Genomic DNA, 16,323 nt, shown 5'->3' with positions numbered 1-16,323 from the left:
TTCTGGTGCAGTTATTCCGAATTCAGGGCACGTAAAGATGTAGAAATATTGAAATATAAATTTTTGTTATTAGATTTGATCATTTTGGTTTATATAATGTAAGATTTACATTTGAAAGGAACAAAAAGACACTGTAAATAACATAATTACTATAAGTCTATTATGTTTACTGAGTTTATAGTAAATGTCTCATTGACATAAACATTGCAACATTTTCATCATCATCTCTTATATCCTCGTCATCATCATTGCCATACTAATAATAATGATCATCATCATCAGCAGCAGCACCATAATAATAATAATAATAATAATAATCATAACAATAATATAATAATAAAAATTATAATCATCATCATCATTATCATAATAATAATAATAATAATAATAATAATAATAATAATAATAATAATAATAATAATAATAAAAAATAATAATCATCATCATCATTATCATCATAATAATAATAATAATAATAATAATAATAAAAAAAAATAAAAAAATAATAATAATAATAATGATGATGATGATGATGATGATGATGATGATGATGATGATGATGAAGATGATGATGATGATTATAAAATTAATTCATCATCATCATCATCGATCATTACGACAATCATATCTTTGTGACAATTAGCAAAATAACAATCATCATCAGCAGCCGCCGCATTGTTGAAAAAGACAAAACAATAACAACAACAACAAAAACAACAACAGTATTGGTTATGATGATAATGATGGCGATGGTGATGAAAACAAAACTAACACCACCACCACCATTACATCAATTACATAAGCAAAACAACAACTTAAATATCAATATAAACTTAACTACTAGCGCTTAAAGATAGAAAACGCAAAACTTTTTTACAGGTATCCGTTAATCTATGCGTACGCTTGCACACAGTGGAACTGTTGCTATTAATTTCTCACCTTCCCAAGACGTTTATGTTTCTATCCGCTGTTTCTTTTGTCATTTAGGTATGTGCCCTTGCATTGCGATGCTACACGTTTCTGTCGGAAGAATATAACCATGAATGGTTCCGCCACAAAATGGATAAGTACGAGTGTTGCTGGAAAATACGAAAAATGCAGCAATGGAAATCTTTCAAATGGAAATCATGTCTTTATTAAGGAAATTGTAAATGTAAGCACTATGCATACAAAAGTGACTACGACTAAAACCACCACTACGGCCAATATGACGTTAGACAGTGAAACGGGAGAAAAAACGGTGACGGAATTTAGCGTGTCAGGTGTGTCGGAATTTACGGAAGTTGACAGACGACATAAAGATGAAGTACATTGTCATATCGACTCCCATGCAGAAAAAGGTGATAAAGGTGTTTATGATTCTGATGATTCCGACGAAGAACATAATTCCAAAGGATTAACAAAGTCTTTTTTAGATGGATTAACTATATGCCAATATAAATTAAAGTGAGTATATAAGATAATGTATATTAAAGGCCCATAATGCCTAAAAAGCAATATTTTTTATTTCTCAAAGGCATTCTATTTTTGGTATCTTGTTACAGTTTAAAATAATACTCATTTTCCATATAGATGGACTATCTTTTAATTCTTATGCTCTGTTGGCAAGTGGTATAATAATATTGAATGGAAGTCAAAATACTTCTTTGTTTACGTTTTGCTACCTTTACGACACATTACGGAGTATAAATCGTTCCTTTCTTTACTTGCTAAACATCTAATATGCTTTAAATCCATAACTGAAACATTATTAAACATGTGTTTGACATTTCTTAAGAATAATAAATATGCATTTCTGAGGAATAATGTGCCTTTAATTCTATGTATTTGTATTTGAACAACCCCTTTTGTGATCGTTCTCTACCATTTCCCCCCTTATATTTCTTTCACAAGACTCGTTTTTATCGTTCTCAACACTCGTACCGCCCCTTGTCCCCCTGTCCCCCCAACCCATCCTCTTTCTACCGAAAGACGAACACCAATAGCAAAAGTGGTAAACCATTAACCGGAAACAGGTCCGTTAAATTTGACCGGAAATGGCTGCAAAATTTAGGCCTTGTCTGGTAATACATTTTGTCTACGTTTAGTCCAATAATTCATTCATCGCCACCGCCATTTTACTAAATATATTTGAATATCAAAAAGTTTTACAGTTACTGAGCATAATAAAAAACCTTACATCGCCAAATATTTTAAATTAATTTGTCTAGACAAAACCATTCATCATTTTAAGGGACAATTTTAAAACATGCACTGACCTTATACAAACGGTGCCGACCATCATCTTGGTCCGCACTGCGCGCATGCGTAGACCCAGTTAATCCCAGCAGGCTAAGGGTCAAGGACACTCAAATCATTTTCAGTCATCCTACGTGCTAGAATATTTCATGTTGTTTAGGTTCTTTTTTTACTACATACATTTTGCTACATACATATTCAATATGTTCTTTCTTGATTATTCGGAATTATTTTATCTGATGATATAAAAGCCCGAGGCAATCTCTTACTGTTTGTGGCTGTAAGAATGAGTCTACCAACTAATGCTTAATGCCAAATAACTTATAGGAACCATAAAACATAACTGTACTTTAAGTACATGCATTTTTTTTATAAAAATAATCGTTCATGGTGTACCTCTATTGAAATCTTGCCAATAACATCTATAATAAATATTTATTACATCATTTATTAACAAATTAAAGAAAAACAACACAAAAACAACATCTATTTCGAATCACTGCGTACAATTTGGAATTCTAATTCTTATTAATCATTTACGTTTATAATTGCCACATCGAAGCATTTACGATTATCGATACATAAGTTAAAATAGAACAAGATTTGTTATCATTACATTCAAACAGTTACGACTTTGTATTGAAATTTTAGTAATAAATATATACACTGTAGTTAACTTTTACATTTTGATATATTATAGCTGTCCCCTTTTTTGTACCGATTTATACGATGATTTATATAAAGGTACTCTAATATCGGTACTCAGAATGTCAATACCGATACATTAAACCAGTTTCCTCTATATATCGATACAATTAAACGATTTTTTTATTCATAGATACATTTAACAAGTTACCTAATTTAAATCGATACATTAAACCAGTGTCCTCTTTATATCGATACATTAAACCAGTTTCCTCTATATATCATTACAATTAAACGATTTTCTCGTCATATAATCGATACATGTAGAAAGTTATATTTTGATACAAATACATTTGATCGGTTAAACTGGGCATATTGAATATCAAAATCGATTACATCAGATGTGGTCACTGTCACTTAAAACATTTATAACAGTTACACCGTCGTAAAAAAGTAATTTTCCAGTGAGGATCGTACGGAAAAGACAATTCTTGCACCCTCACCTCACCCCAACCCCCTTAACAATCCCTGGAAAACCGCCATGGCAGTGTGCACTGCAAGAAAATCAACATTAAAATGATATATCTTCTTTTACATCGACTCCTCAACAACTCGGTAAAATCATTATAACAACACCTCGTAAAATCTACTTTTTGCCACTTCTTTCCAGCTCTAGATTTAATTGAAAAACCATCTCAAAACTGGAACAAATTTACGAGAAAAGACTATCATTTGGGTTATTTTTAAACTTTAGTCTAAATTCCATACTTTGTAGTTGTCTTTAAAATCTCACGTATTTACATTTGATGTATTTTAAAGGCACATTATGACTCAGAAACGAATACATTCGTCATTATTTTAGAAAAGGGCACACACTGGTTTAATAACTTTTAAAATAATGGTTATAAAACATGTTAGATGCTTGTCACCCAAAGAAAATAGCGCTGAATGTGAACTTGTTTGTCTTAAAAGTATCAAAATGTAAACGAAGTAGTATTTTGACTTTCATACAAAATACTAAATCACTATTATGGCACTAATTACCAAAATGCACCATAAGCAAAAGATGATTAAGTTTACTGGCCAATGAGTAACTTTTGGGACACCAAAAGGAAACCCGAAATAAAAAGCTTTCGAGAAATAAAAATAAAAGCATTCATGAGACATAATGGGCCTTTAATAGTTTGAATATATTGAATTGATATTTGTGTTTGTTGAGGGCCTCATGGACGATTGGTATGTTGTTCAAATGAGTTCTATTGTTAAGTAAAGTCTTCATTATAATTATTATTATCATTATTAACTAAACATGTAATAATAACATTTTTAAGAACGCAGGATTTTTTTTAAAAGCGATTATACGTTTAGAATATAAATATGAATTCTAATAAATAACTGTATTATAACAGTATAGATAATAAATAATTTGTGGGGAAACGCTTGCCAGCTAGTCTTAGTGATTTCAAAACGTAAGACCGCTCTAAACAACAATAGATATATAACTTGTTTAGTTTTTATCATTGAAATAACTGACAAATTGGACCAATGACTTTTATTTGTTATTTGTATCCTACGCATTTCTTTGATATTACGTACATGTGTTGAGTAGTTTATTTAAGGATGCTAACTGACTAATTACTTGGCTTACAATACCGTGTCAGAAGTTCAGCCCAAGTGCACGGCATACAAATATTCTTAGAAAACATTTTTTTTCTGCGTAGGCCGTTTCTGGCTTTGCAATCAGACTTGACTTGCGAACGGTCATAGACTATTGTTATTATTATTATTACCGTAAAGAAAATCCAAAGAGAAAAAAAGTTGTTTTCGGATACACTGGAGAGCACCGCCTGATCTTCATATGCCAATGCTTATGAACTCAGCAATTACAATATTGCTTTTCTGGCCATCTCTTATTTCCACAAACAAACTGTAAACACAGTATGCCGCTAATTCCTTACATAAACATACATTAATTTAGCGAAGCTGTATGGTTAATTGATGGTGGCCGCAGTCCGAAATTGTAAAAACAAATGAAAATTATCTCAACGTTGTCTAGATAAAAAGATATCCGACATGGTAATGGTAAAATGATGTGTTCCAAATGTAAAGCAACTTATGATTATGGCCTAATTAAAAGATGAATAATTTATTTTAAGAGAAGGACAGCTTACTTATGTTGTCAGAACGCGTCATTCAACCATTTTGCCCCACGGTTGTAACTGATATTTTGCATACTATCATAAAGTTGATAAATAGAAAAATGATATTCAAATAAAAAATAACGTTTTTTATGTTATCAAAGGATAATACTTAGTGTTGTCGCTGACGTTTTGCATACTATCATTAAATTGGTAAATGAAAAAAAAAGATATTATTCAAATACAGAAATAACATTATTCTGTTATCAAAAGACAAGACTTAGTGTTGACGTTTAAGACAGACGTTGAAATTACACCGTGACAATGTAGTTACCTTTTAAATGTCGCTATCGAAATTCTCTTAAAAATATAACAAAGTTTAGAGTAAGTTGAAGAAACTCAGTTAAAAGTTATGAATCGTCTGCCTATATATATGTAAATGTTGTTGTAAAAGAAGCTCAAAGTCAAATTTATGAAGCTCATGAATTTGCCAATTAATCTAATTACGCATTTAGTTCTTTAAGCAAGGTAAAATATTTGAATTTGTCCTAGAAAACAACGATTTTAGAACCGTACTTGAACTTTGTTATCATTACGTAGTAAGTTTGCCATGAACATATAAGAAAGCGAAGAAAAAATAAAGTTATCATTTTATTTAAGAGTATGTGATATCACGGTCTAAGTGTTTTCACTCAAACATGGTGATTAAGATTATAATCTTCGCTCCCCCGCCCGCTCTTTCCCCAAACACACTTTCTTCCTTTTTTCCTTCCAGTGGTCATTTCTGATATGTATCTAACGATTCTAGAATATCTCTGTCCATCTTAACCACTTCTTGTACTTATCTTCGCCAGTAGATAGGTTTATATCTTATCTTGTCAGTAGAACTACTTTTATCTGCAACCGAACTACTTTTTATCTAGGTAAATAGTAATTTGAAACAAGTGTTCGGAGAATAAATCGACTCCTTGTCCAGCGGGCAGACATTGTCGGACTTGTACATTTGCTAACACCTGTTAACAATGAAGATATGCATGTACATTTATCTATCCAGAATGTGCCGACTTTAGTTTTGGCCAAGGTTTAAGGTGAAGGTATCAGAGAAATATATAAACATTTTTTTCATAATACAAAATGTACATTTGTATAAAAAAAAAAAAAAAATTAATTGCTAACTTTCAGACGTTATAAATTTTATCCACATTGTTGTTTTTCTGAATCTATTACAGTTCTGACAAACAACGATTTGGATTTGGATAACGGTCCTGTTTAAAATTAGGCACTTTTAAATGTTCACGCATAAGTCGCAGATATATATAGATTATGACGTAGAATAGTTCTATAGTTGACGTCATTTACAATAAGTTTAGATACGACACGAGAGGTTTTACTTTGTTATATCGCATTTAGTGGAAAGTTTATAAGGTTGCAATAAAAGTTAATAAGACGTTGATAAATTTTGTCAGCTGTCCTTTTTAAGCAAAGTACGTGTATGTATCTGTATCACGTGAAACACATTCGCCTCGTGTTGCACAGGAAATACGCTCAGAAGATCAAAACGTGCCGAATGTAAAATACATTCAGCACTCAAATAATTTCAACACGTCGAATTATGTAGTACGTCAAATACGTGTAGCATGTATATAAAATACCTGTCAGTTACGTGCATCACGTCAAAAACGTTCAAGACACTTCATATACGCACGGCTAGTATAGAACGTTCAACGCGCCTGAAACATACTGCAAAAGCCATATCACTTAACTATAGACAACATTCTCTTGGAACGTGCAAAATGTGCCTTTTGGACTATCGCTTACCTCAGAAACTATTTTTACCACTAGGCAAGAGTATTTTTATGTAGCAGAAAATAACATTGATTATTACTATCATAAATATTTGCTGCGATCTCCCCATTCTGTAGTCAATGAAATGTGCTTGAATAAAACGTGTGTACCTACTAAAACCTATATTTTGTTTTGGAATGTGTTAATTGCCGTTTTCTGTCGAGTTCCGGTCGATATAATCCAAGAAATCGGTACCACCTGGTGGTTTTTTTTCTCCCATGGGCTCCATTGATAAAATCTACTCACTATTTTGTTATAACGTTTTATAAAGCTTTTGTATTGCGAGGAAAAGATAGAAAAAATGAGCCGCGTCATGACAAAACCAACATAATGCGTTTGCGACCAGCATGGATCAAGACCAGCCTGCGCATCCGCGCAGTCTGATCAGGATCCATGCTGTTCGCTATCAGTTTCTCTACTTGTTCTAGGGTTTGTAAGCGAACAGTATGGATCCTGATCAGACTGCGCGGATGCGCAGGCTGGTCTGGATCCATGCTGGTCACAAACGCATTACGTTGGTTTTGTCATGACGCGGCTCAAATGTTGTTGTTTTTTTTTCTTGTTAGGAACGCACTTCGACTATAACAGTAAACGTTAATGATTTTATCTTGAGTTTTTGATTTACTTTATCTGCTGTCTGTCGGCTATTGTTTCTGCAATTCCCTACACCAGTAATGTGTATATCACAAATCTATTCCATTCCTAAACGTGTGAGAGAAAAAAAAAAGAACTAGTTTGAAATACTATAATGTTATTGAATGTGAAATATTTTTTTAATAAAAATGTCTGAATATTGTGAACCATCGACGATAAGACGCATTTTCCCCCCACTTGCATCATTAGCAAGAAAAAAGTTCACGGCAAATTCTTGTTCAAAACTTCAAAACGCGCCTTTTTCAATTATTCCCGAAATGAGCATTCCGTATCAATTTCGTTTATTCTGATTACTTTTGATAATTTTCACATAAAGAAGGGTGGGTGTACCGAAAGTTATTTATGCTATTTTGTCCTTAATAAATAACTTGCATTAGAACTAAACTATAAAAAAACATGTACAAAGAAGAAGAAAAAACAACTCAATGATAATTTTGGAATATCACAGAGGGTTTAAAGCAAAAAGACATTGTTGTGTGTTTTGTCTATCCTTTATGAGGGTCCGTCCGCCCGCAAGGGCACAAAATGCAGCTCTCGCTGTCGTGTACGGACCCCGGACATGTCACCAGTCATGCCCTTAAAAGAGTTAATTTTGAAGCACTAAGTGGTGATAATTTACCTCCATGCAATTTTCACGGAGTTTTAGCAAAAGATGAATTTTGAGCTAAAATAGGTCACTGTACGGCGGTCAACGAGAACTTAAATGTACAGTAATGAAAGGAGGTGTTAGCGGAAGGCCTGTCGTTCAAGCAGTCTATCCATGCTATGGGCTCACGCACCCTAGCACTCCATCCTCGTCCACTCAGAGGCTACTTTGTAGGGCCACTCCCCTCGGCATTATAGTCATGACATCGGCAGCTGGTCTGCAGTACAAGTTCTGATCTTTTGCGCCATCCCAAGTCTTCAAATCTTCTGCCGATGCCCTGTGCCTTCTCAGCCACGAGCACCCTCCGAGGGGAAGTGGGATGAAACGACATGGTTTATTTACATATACATATATACATATGTATATACTAATTACCATATCTAACTAAGAAGGATTTATCACTTTAAAAGTAAGATATTTTCATAGAAAACTTAGCCAAACTACGGTAAGGTCTTTTTGACGTTGTTTTCTAAAGTTTGCTCCTTATTATAACTTCCACATTATTAGTTATAACAACTTATATGCTTAGAAAAGTAATAACAAGATAAATATGAAAACAAATATATTAAAGAAACTTGTCCGATGTGTTTTTTTAAAAGACGATTCTCCTTCTTAATACACTTTGTTCATACATGTGTCTTTGGCTTTGTCAAATGGGCAAATCACAATTCTGCGGCACTTTTCGTTAAAGGCCTGTATGTTGTAATAAACGATGTAAGTGAAATTATATATATAAATATATAATCATTCTTCTACCAAACATCGAAGAACATGTAAAATATGTATAGCAAATATTTGTTCACATTATATGTAATCATTAAAATATATGCATTCATTTCTTATTGCAAAATTTGACTTAGACTTTATAGAAACTGTCTAATTACCTCCCTTTATTAACATGAAGTGTAAATTCGGTAATATCTTTACAAATAATGCGTTTTGGGACTTATTGATAAATCTTCATTTAAGCAACATATTTATGATATATTACCATAAAATAGAGAGAAACGGAATAACGGAATAAAAACATTTGAGTTACATAATATAATGTAGGGGTTTTGAAAAACATCACACCTCTAGATGAATGCTTATTTTCCTGAATTTTCCTATGAATATAAAAACGGATGCATTTCTGACAACTGTTTTGTCCAATTAATACGTATTAACCGGATTAATGACTAAGCAAACGTGACAGTAAACAGCCTATAAATACTGCTATGTCTTTTAAAATATCTCTAAAAAAAGACACACACAAAGACGAATATCAGATCACAGTGCGAAAGAACAGTACTGTTCTTGTAAATTATTGACGTAAGAATTGTCTGGCAGTGATAACTTATTATACAAATCATGAAATAAATCACATCTGCTGAAAACAAATGTGGTTTAATATGAAAAGGGGAACAACTGTGTTCCGAGAATTATGCCAACAGTTTACCGATTGCAACCCATTATTTTGTTTTATATCAACACTTTAGTTGACATATTTTGGGCAAGATACAAAAATGGAATAAAGAGATTTAAAAGATATCATAATGACTGTTGACTTGCATGCACTCATTCTTTCTCGTCTGATGGTATAAAGTCACTACATAGCTGCCATTTTCAACTTTACTTCAGAGCCAGTTCTTCTTATTTTCGAATCTTTTCTTAACCCGACGAAAAGTGCGAAAAACTTTACGTTGTCGGGCTTGATATAGCTCTAAATCCATATGTTCAAAAATAAATAAATAAATATAAATTTATAAATAAATGATATGATTAATTTCGAGAAAAAATACACATCGGATTGAACACGTATTGTTATTTTTAAGGCAATGGCAAGTTGAATATTTTATAGTGTTTCATTATTCGGTGTTTGTACACAATTTACTCTACGTAAAACAGTAGCATATATTTTCTGTTCTGTTCCTAAAATTTTCGAATTGACGAAAGAAATATTCGTATTCAGCATAATGTGTGAAATATCCCAGAATTCCTAAGTGGTTTATTAGGGGTAGAGATAAGCTTGACAGAATAATAAAACAGACAGACGCTGTGGCAGAAATAAAAGTAATTTCATTAATTTTTTTATACGGTGAAATATTGTTGGTGAGGTTTTGAAAATAACCAGTTGAGCAAAGATACAATTAATTTGATGTTCGACAGAACATTATAATCTCACCAGGTGGAAAATTTCTTATTTGCCATGTAGTTTGATGTTTTGCGTGAATAATTTCTTGTCATAAATAAAACATGGCCCAAATATAAGTATTTTTTATATCATATGAAAAACAATGCTTGAGCTACGTTTGGATGACGAATTAAATTAGTATTAGAGACGACAAAAGGCAAAACGAAAAGAAATGCAGGTTAAACTGTCGTTGTTGTTATTGCTATGACATATGATTAACGGAGAAGTGAAGTGTATAAATGTGTAGAAAAATGAATATCATTGCAGTCTAAATGCCATCAAACCAATTTAGAAATTCCAAATGACATCTGTAACAAAATTCATGAATTTAAAGAAAAAAAAATCTGAAAGTGCTTGCATTTTCCCCAAAAAGAATTAAACAAAATACCTTTCTGTTCATATGCAAATCATTGTAAAAAAGGCACAGATTCTTTTCATAAAACTGTCGAATATGTATAAAGATCACCGAAAGAGTTGGACCGAATTCGATTTCATTTTTCGTGTGGACATCTATAACTCAAACTTGGATCCTATAGGACGATGCGGGATTTCTCCGTAACAATTGTCTTTGACATTGAGACTTATGGCCATTTGTCTTTCACTGCTGATCTGCAGTAATCTTGTTGAATTAGTAGTCGGTCACGTGCGGTCAAGTTAGTGATTTCTTGTTAGTTATCCAAGACAACCAGTCGGTTAACCGACAACCGCTCGAAATATGGCCAACGTTTGTTTAAATTGGCTCTAAACAATAGATAATCAAAACAAAGGGACCTTAAGACAAGCACCGAAGATCAAACATATTTCTTCATTTCCAAATCATAATTTTAAGTTTAGTTTACTATGAAAGCCAAAGAAGCAGAGGTTAAGTCACTCGTGAGTCCAAAGTATTCGTAAAGTAAAAAATAACTTTTGTGTGCTTGTTTGTTTTTCATTTTATTCTCATCCTATCCTGCGGTTTTTATTTTATTCACTTTTACTGAATTTTCAAATAAAAATAATAAATCAAAAAATATTCGTATTGCTTACTTCAACTCTAAACATTACAACCCTATGACATTAATGATGTCTTCCCTGATGTGTGTGCCTTAAAAGACATTATCAGTGTGGGTAGTATCTTCTAATAGATGCCAAACTCTCCCAATGTTTTCGTGATCTTTATTGCTTGTCGGGTATTTTAAGACAATACTACTTGTATGCTGGTAAATTACGCATAACAAGTATACTAGTACATGTACAAGCAGGTTAATCATGTTGTTGTTGTTGTTGTTGTTGTTGCTGTTGTTTTATTGTTGTTGTTGATTTGTGGGAAGTATTTTAAAAAAAAGTTAAAACCTTGTCCATTGCACAAATATAGCACATGCTGTTGGCATTAATTGCCAAAACAGGCAGAATTAACACTTGTTAAATAAATAACAAGTAGAGGTTTTTATGATGTATCTTTTATGAAACGAATGTGTTGAAAAGATGCTCACTTTCAACTCTGTTAGTAAATAATGGAATTGTTTTAACAAAAAATACTTAAAGTACTCGTGCAGTGCAAGGACATCTCTAGCATGTAAATAAATCTTCTTGTGCGGTTAACGAGAAGCATGTATTCAGTCATGCATTGGCTACAAACCATTAATCAACAGATGTTTTAATTAATACGGGTCTTAACATTGGAATACGCCCATAAATTTCAAGTTTAGACAAGTTAAAAGTCACGCAACATGTTCCAATAACGACCAAAATAAAATAACCTTTCTTTTTATCCTAAGTATCTTTATTCTGTGATCACAAAATGATAAAGCCTGTACAGTAAACAAGATGTAAAAACATAAAATTGTAACAATCTGTATACAATACACAATATTGTACCAATCTGTACAGTAAACAAGGTGAACACTACACAATATTGTAACAATCTGTACAGTAAACAACACGTACAATACACAATATTGTAACAATCTGAACAGTAAACAACACGTACAATACACAATAGTGTAACAATCTGTACAGTAAACAAGATGTACAATACAAAATATTGTAACAATCTGTAAAGTAAACAAGATGTACAATACACAATATTGTAACAATCTGTACAGTAAACAAGATTTACAATACACAATATTGTACCAATCTGTACAGTAAACAAGGTGAACACTACACAATATTGTAACAATCTGTACAGTAAACAACACGTACAATACACAATATTGTAACAATCTGAACAGTAAACAACACGTACAATACACAATAGTGTAACAATCTGTACAGTAAACAAGATGTACAATACAAAATATTGTAACAATCTGTAAAGTAAACAAGATGTACAATACACAATATTGTAACAATCTGTACAGTAAACAAGATTTACAATACACAATTTTGTAACAATCTGTAAAGTAAACAAGATGTACAATACACAATATTGTAACAATCTGTACAGTAAACAACATATACAATACAAAATATTGTAACAATCTATACAGTAAACAAGATGTACAATACACAATGTTGTAACAATCTATACAGTAAACAAGATGTACAATACACAATATTGTAACAATCTGTACAGTAAACAAGATGTACAATACTCATTATTGTTATAATCTGTACAGTAAACAAGATGTACAATACAAAATATTGTAACAATCTGTACAGTAAACAAAACGTACAATACACAATATTGTACCAATAAGTACAGTAAACAAGACTTACAATACACAATATTGTACCAATCTGTACAGTAAACAAGATGTACAATACACAATAGTGTAACAATATGTACAGTAAACAAGATGTACAATACAAAATATTGTTATAATCTGTACAGTAAACAAAACGTACAATACACAATATTGTACCAATAAGTACAGTAAACAAGACTTACAATACACAATATTGTACCAATCGGTACAGTAAACAAGATGTACAATACACAATATTGTAACAATCTGTACAGTAAACAAGATGTACAATACACAATATTGTACCAATCTGTACAGTAAACAAGATGTACAATACACAATATTGTAACAATCTGTACAGTAAAAAAGATGTACAATACTCATTATTGTTATAGTCTGTACAGTAAACAAGATGTACAATACAAAATATTGTAACAATCTGTACAGTAAACAAAACGTACAATACACAATATTGTACCAATAAGTACAGTTAACAAGACTTACAATACACAATATTGTACCAATCTGAACAGTTAACAAGATATACAATACACAATATTGTAACAATCTGTACAGTAAACAACATATACAATACAAAATATTGTAACAATTTGTACAGTAAACAAGATGAAGAATACACAATTTTGTAACAATCTGTACAGTAAACAAGATGAAGAATACACAATATTGTAACAATCTGTACAGTAAGCAACATGTACAATACGCAATATTGAAACAATCTGTACAGTAAGCAACATGTACAATACGCAATATTGAAACAATCTGTACAGTAAACAACATATACAATACACAATACTGTAACAATCTGTACAGTAAACAGAACGTACAATACACAATATTGTAACAATCTATACAGCTAACAGAACGTTCAATGCATAATATTGTAATAATATGTACTGTAAACAAGATGTACAATACACAATATTGTAACATTCTATACAGTAAAACAACACGTGCAATACAAAATATTGTAAAAATCTGTACAGTGAACAACACGTACAATACACAAAACTGTAACAATCTGTACAGTAAACAACAAGAACAATGCGTATTATTGTAAACAAATACAGTGCGCAATATTTGTGGCATCAATATAGATTCGGCCATTGCAGTTTATGAAACTTCAAAACTAAAATTATGATTTAAAGCAGTCTCCTTTCTTAAACATGTACATGTTTACACGAATATAAACATTACAACCTTCTAAAGATGACGTACTTGAAGAAAAATTCTAAATTGTTTGGATTGTCTTCGCTAAAATAAAACGCTAGTAGCTCTATGAAATAAGTCATCAATGAGTTTACAGCTTAGAACATAATACAATATAGCCACCACCCACATAATAGTTCTCTTTTCCTGAACATCAGTTAATACTTCAGTCTGGAATTTGTACAGCTTAGTAAATACCCTATTAGACAGTCTGGAATTTCTTCTCCATTACTTTTTTCAGTACAGTTACGTAATATTTATATGATGGTAAATTGTAAAGATATCGTCCGTGGTATGACTGCATGTTTTTTTATATCTGTGATGTAAAACAAAATTAATGAGAGTATCTTAATAAATGATAAAAAAGAAAAAAGAAAGAAAGAAAGAAAAAAAAGAAAAGAAAGAAAGTGCATGTAAATGTAAAATCCAAGACCACCGATCGTAATAGATAAATGAAACGAACGGACGAACAGACAGACGGACGAACGGAAGGACGGACGGACAGACGAAATGAAGATGAAGGAAGGAACAAGGAACGAAGAAGACGCGAGCGAACAAATGAATTCGACTCCAAACCATAATCTATTTTTGTTTTTGTTCTATTCTATTTAATAATAACATAATAATGTAAAATAACAAATATCGTATAATTGTATTCTAACTGTTGATATAACTGGTATCAGTCTATCAATCAAGCATTATATGTTTAAAGGATGAATTTATGAACATTTATCTTTAACCGATTCAAGAGCGTGCGGTGAAACTGTTAAACTACTGTATAAAGAATTGAAATATCAAATTAAATTCCACAGCCCACTTGTCTGACGAGCATACAAACTGATCTATCAATCATGTTTTATCGTCATCGATCATTTATAGTCACGAGAAATGTTAAGATTTATTGGAGAAAGGAACGCATGCATGCTATACTACACGAACTAAGCCAGATACAAGATTCCTAGTTTCAAAGTTTATTGTTCAAAGCTTATTATTGTCTCCTTCTTAACATTAAATCACTTTTTATGTAAAAAATACAAATAAAAGTGTGTACTGTAGAGTGTGTTACAATATTGTGCACTGTATAGGGTATTAAGTATTGTGAACTTCAGTCCCGAGACCTACTGGGGTACCGAACTACCGGCCATGTCACTCTGCTAGAAAGGCATTTCGTAAGTAACCACTATGCTCTATGTAAAACAAACAAAGACTCGTTTAATTGAAGCAACAAGCAAAATGGTCCATTAACTTATAAATATGTTTAACTAATTTTTGCCTACTGGCATATTTTCAAGTGCATCAACATAAAATTTCAGGAGAATACTTTCAAAGAAACTTGCTTTGAAAATATCTCTCTTTTTTCAGCAATCATATGTATGATTTTTTTAGATACATGTATTAACAAATGTAGTGATTATTGGACAATTTACTAAAGCAGATAATTTCTATCAAGATACAAAATACAACAGAAGACAATTTTATATAGAAAATAAATAAAAATGATACAAAAGGTAAATGATATGTCAAGGGAAGTAACCGGAGGGCAACACTTAATTATGGCTACCTGCTAAATAATACAGACAAACTTTTTGGTTGAAAGTGTAACCAGCGGTCTTTTATGTGTGTTTTCTCGGAATCGATATGGAGTGATGGTTAATTGTCATAATTCTGGTTAATTGTCATAATTCTGGTTAATTGTCTGGTTAATTGTCATAATTCTGGTTAATTGCCATAATTCTTGTTATCATAATTCTGGTTAATTGTCATAATTCTGGTTAATTGTTGTAATTCTGGTTAATTGCGATACTTCTGGTTAATTGTCATACATATATGGTTAATTGCTACTATGCCATAGGTGGCAGAATTTGCTTTTTAAAATAGCCCATTGAGGTCAAAAAGTCTGAAAACGCAAAATTTGAAATTCTTACATAGATCAAGTGGAGCACTTTATATTATGGAAATATATCTGCAAAAACTAATAGAGAAATATGTTTAAACAAATTAAATTTTAAGCGATCCTTTGAGTCTTACTTTCAGTGAAAAGCGATTCAACGCCTGATGTATTTTTTTCCCCATTTTTTACACAAT

General features: G+C 31.7%; 1 protein-coding gene across 1 annotated transcript in view; it reads left to right on the top strand.

Annotated features, from left to right (window-relative positions):
* Positions 1–932: 932 nt before the first annotated feature.
* LOC132721210 (myosin light chain kinase family member 4-like) overlaps positions 933–16,323 on the top strand; it is a 44,345-nt gene continuing 28,954 nt past the window's right edge. Inside the window, exon 1 of the mRNA XM_060705478.1 lies at positions 933–1,446. Within this exon, the coding sequence (XP_060561461.1) occupies positions 1,040–1,446 (407 nt within the window). The 5' untranslated portion in view covers positions 933–1,039. The remainder of the gene's footprint in view (positions 1,447–16,323) is intronic.

This window comes from Ruditapes philippinarum, unplaced genomic scaffold (genome assembly GCF_026571515.1).
Source record: "Ruditapes philippinarum isolate M1 unplaced genomic scaffold, ASM2657151v2 ctg4200_1_1_1_1, whole genome shotgun sequence".
In the NCBI taxonomy this organism is placed as follows: domain Eukaryota; kingdom Metazoa; phylum Mollusca; class Bivalvia; order Venerida; family Veneridae; genus Ruditapes; species Ruditapes philippinarum.
This window is presented reverse-complemented; position numbering and strand designations above follow the sequence as displayed.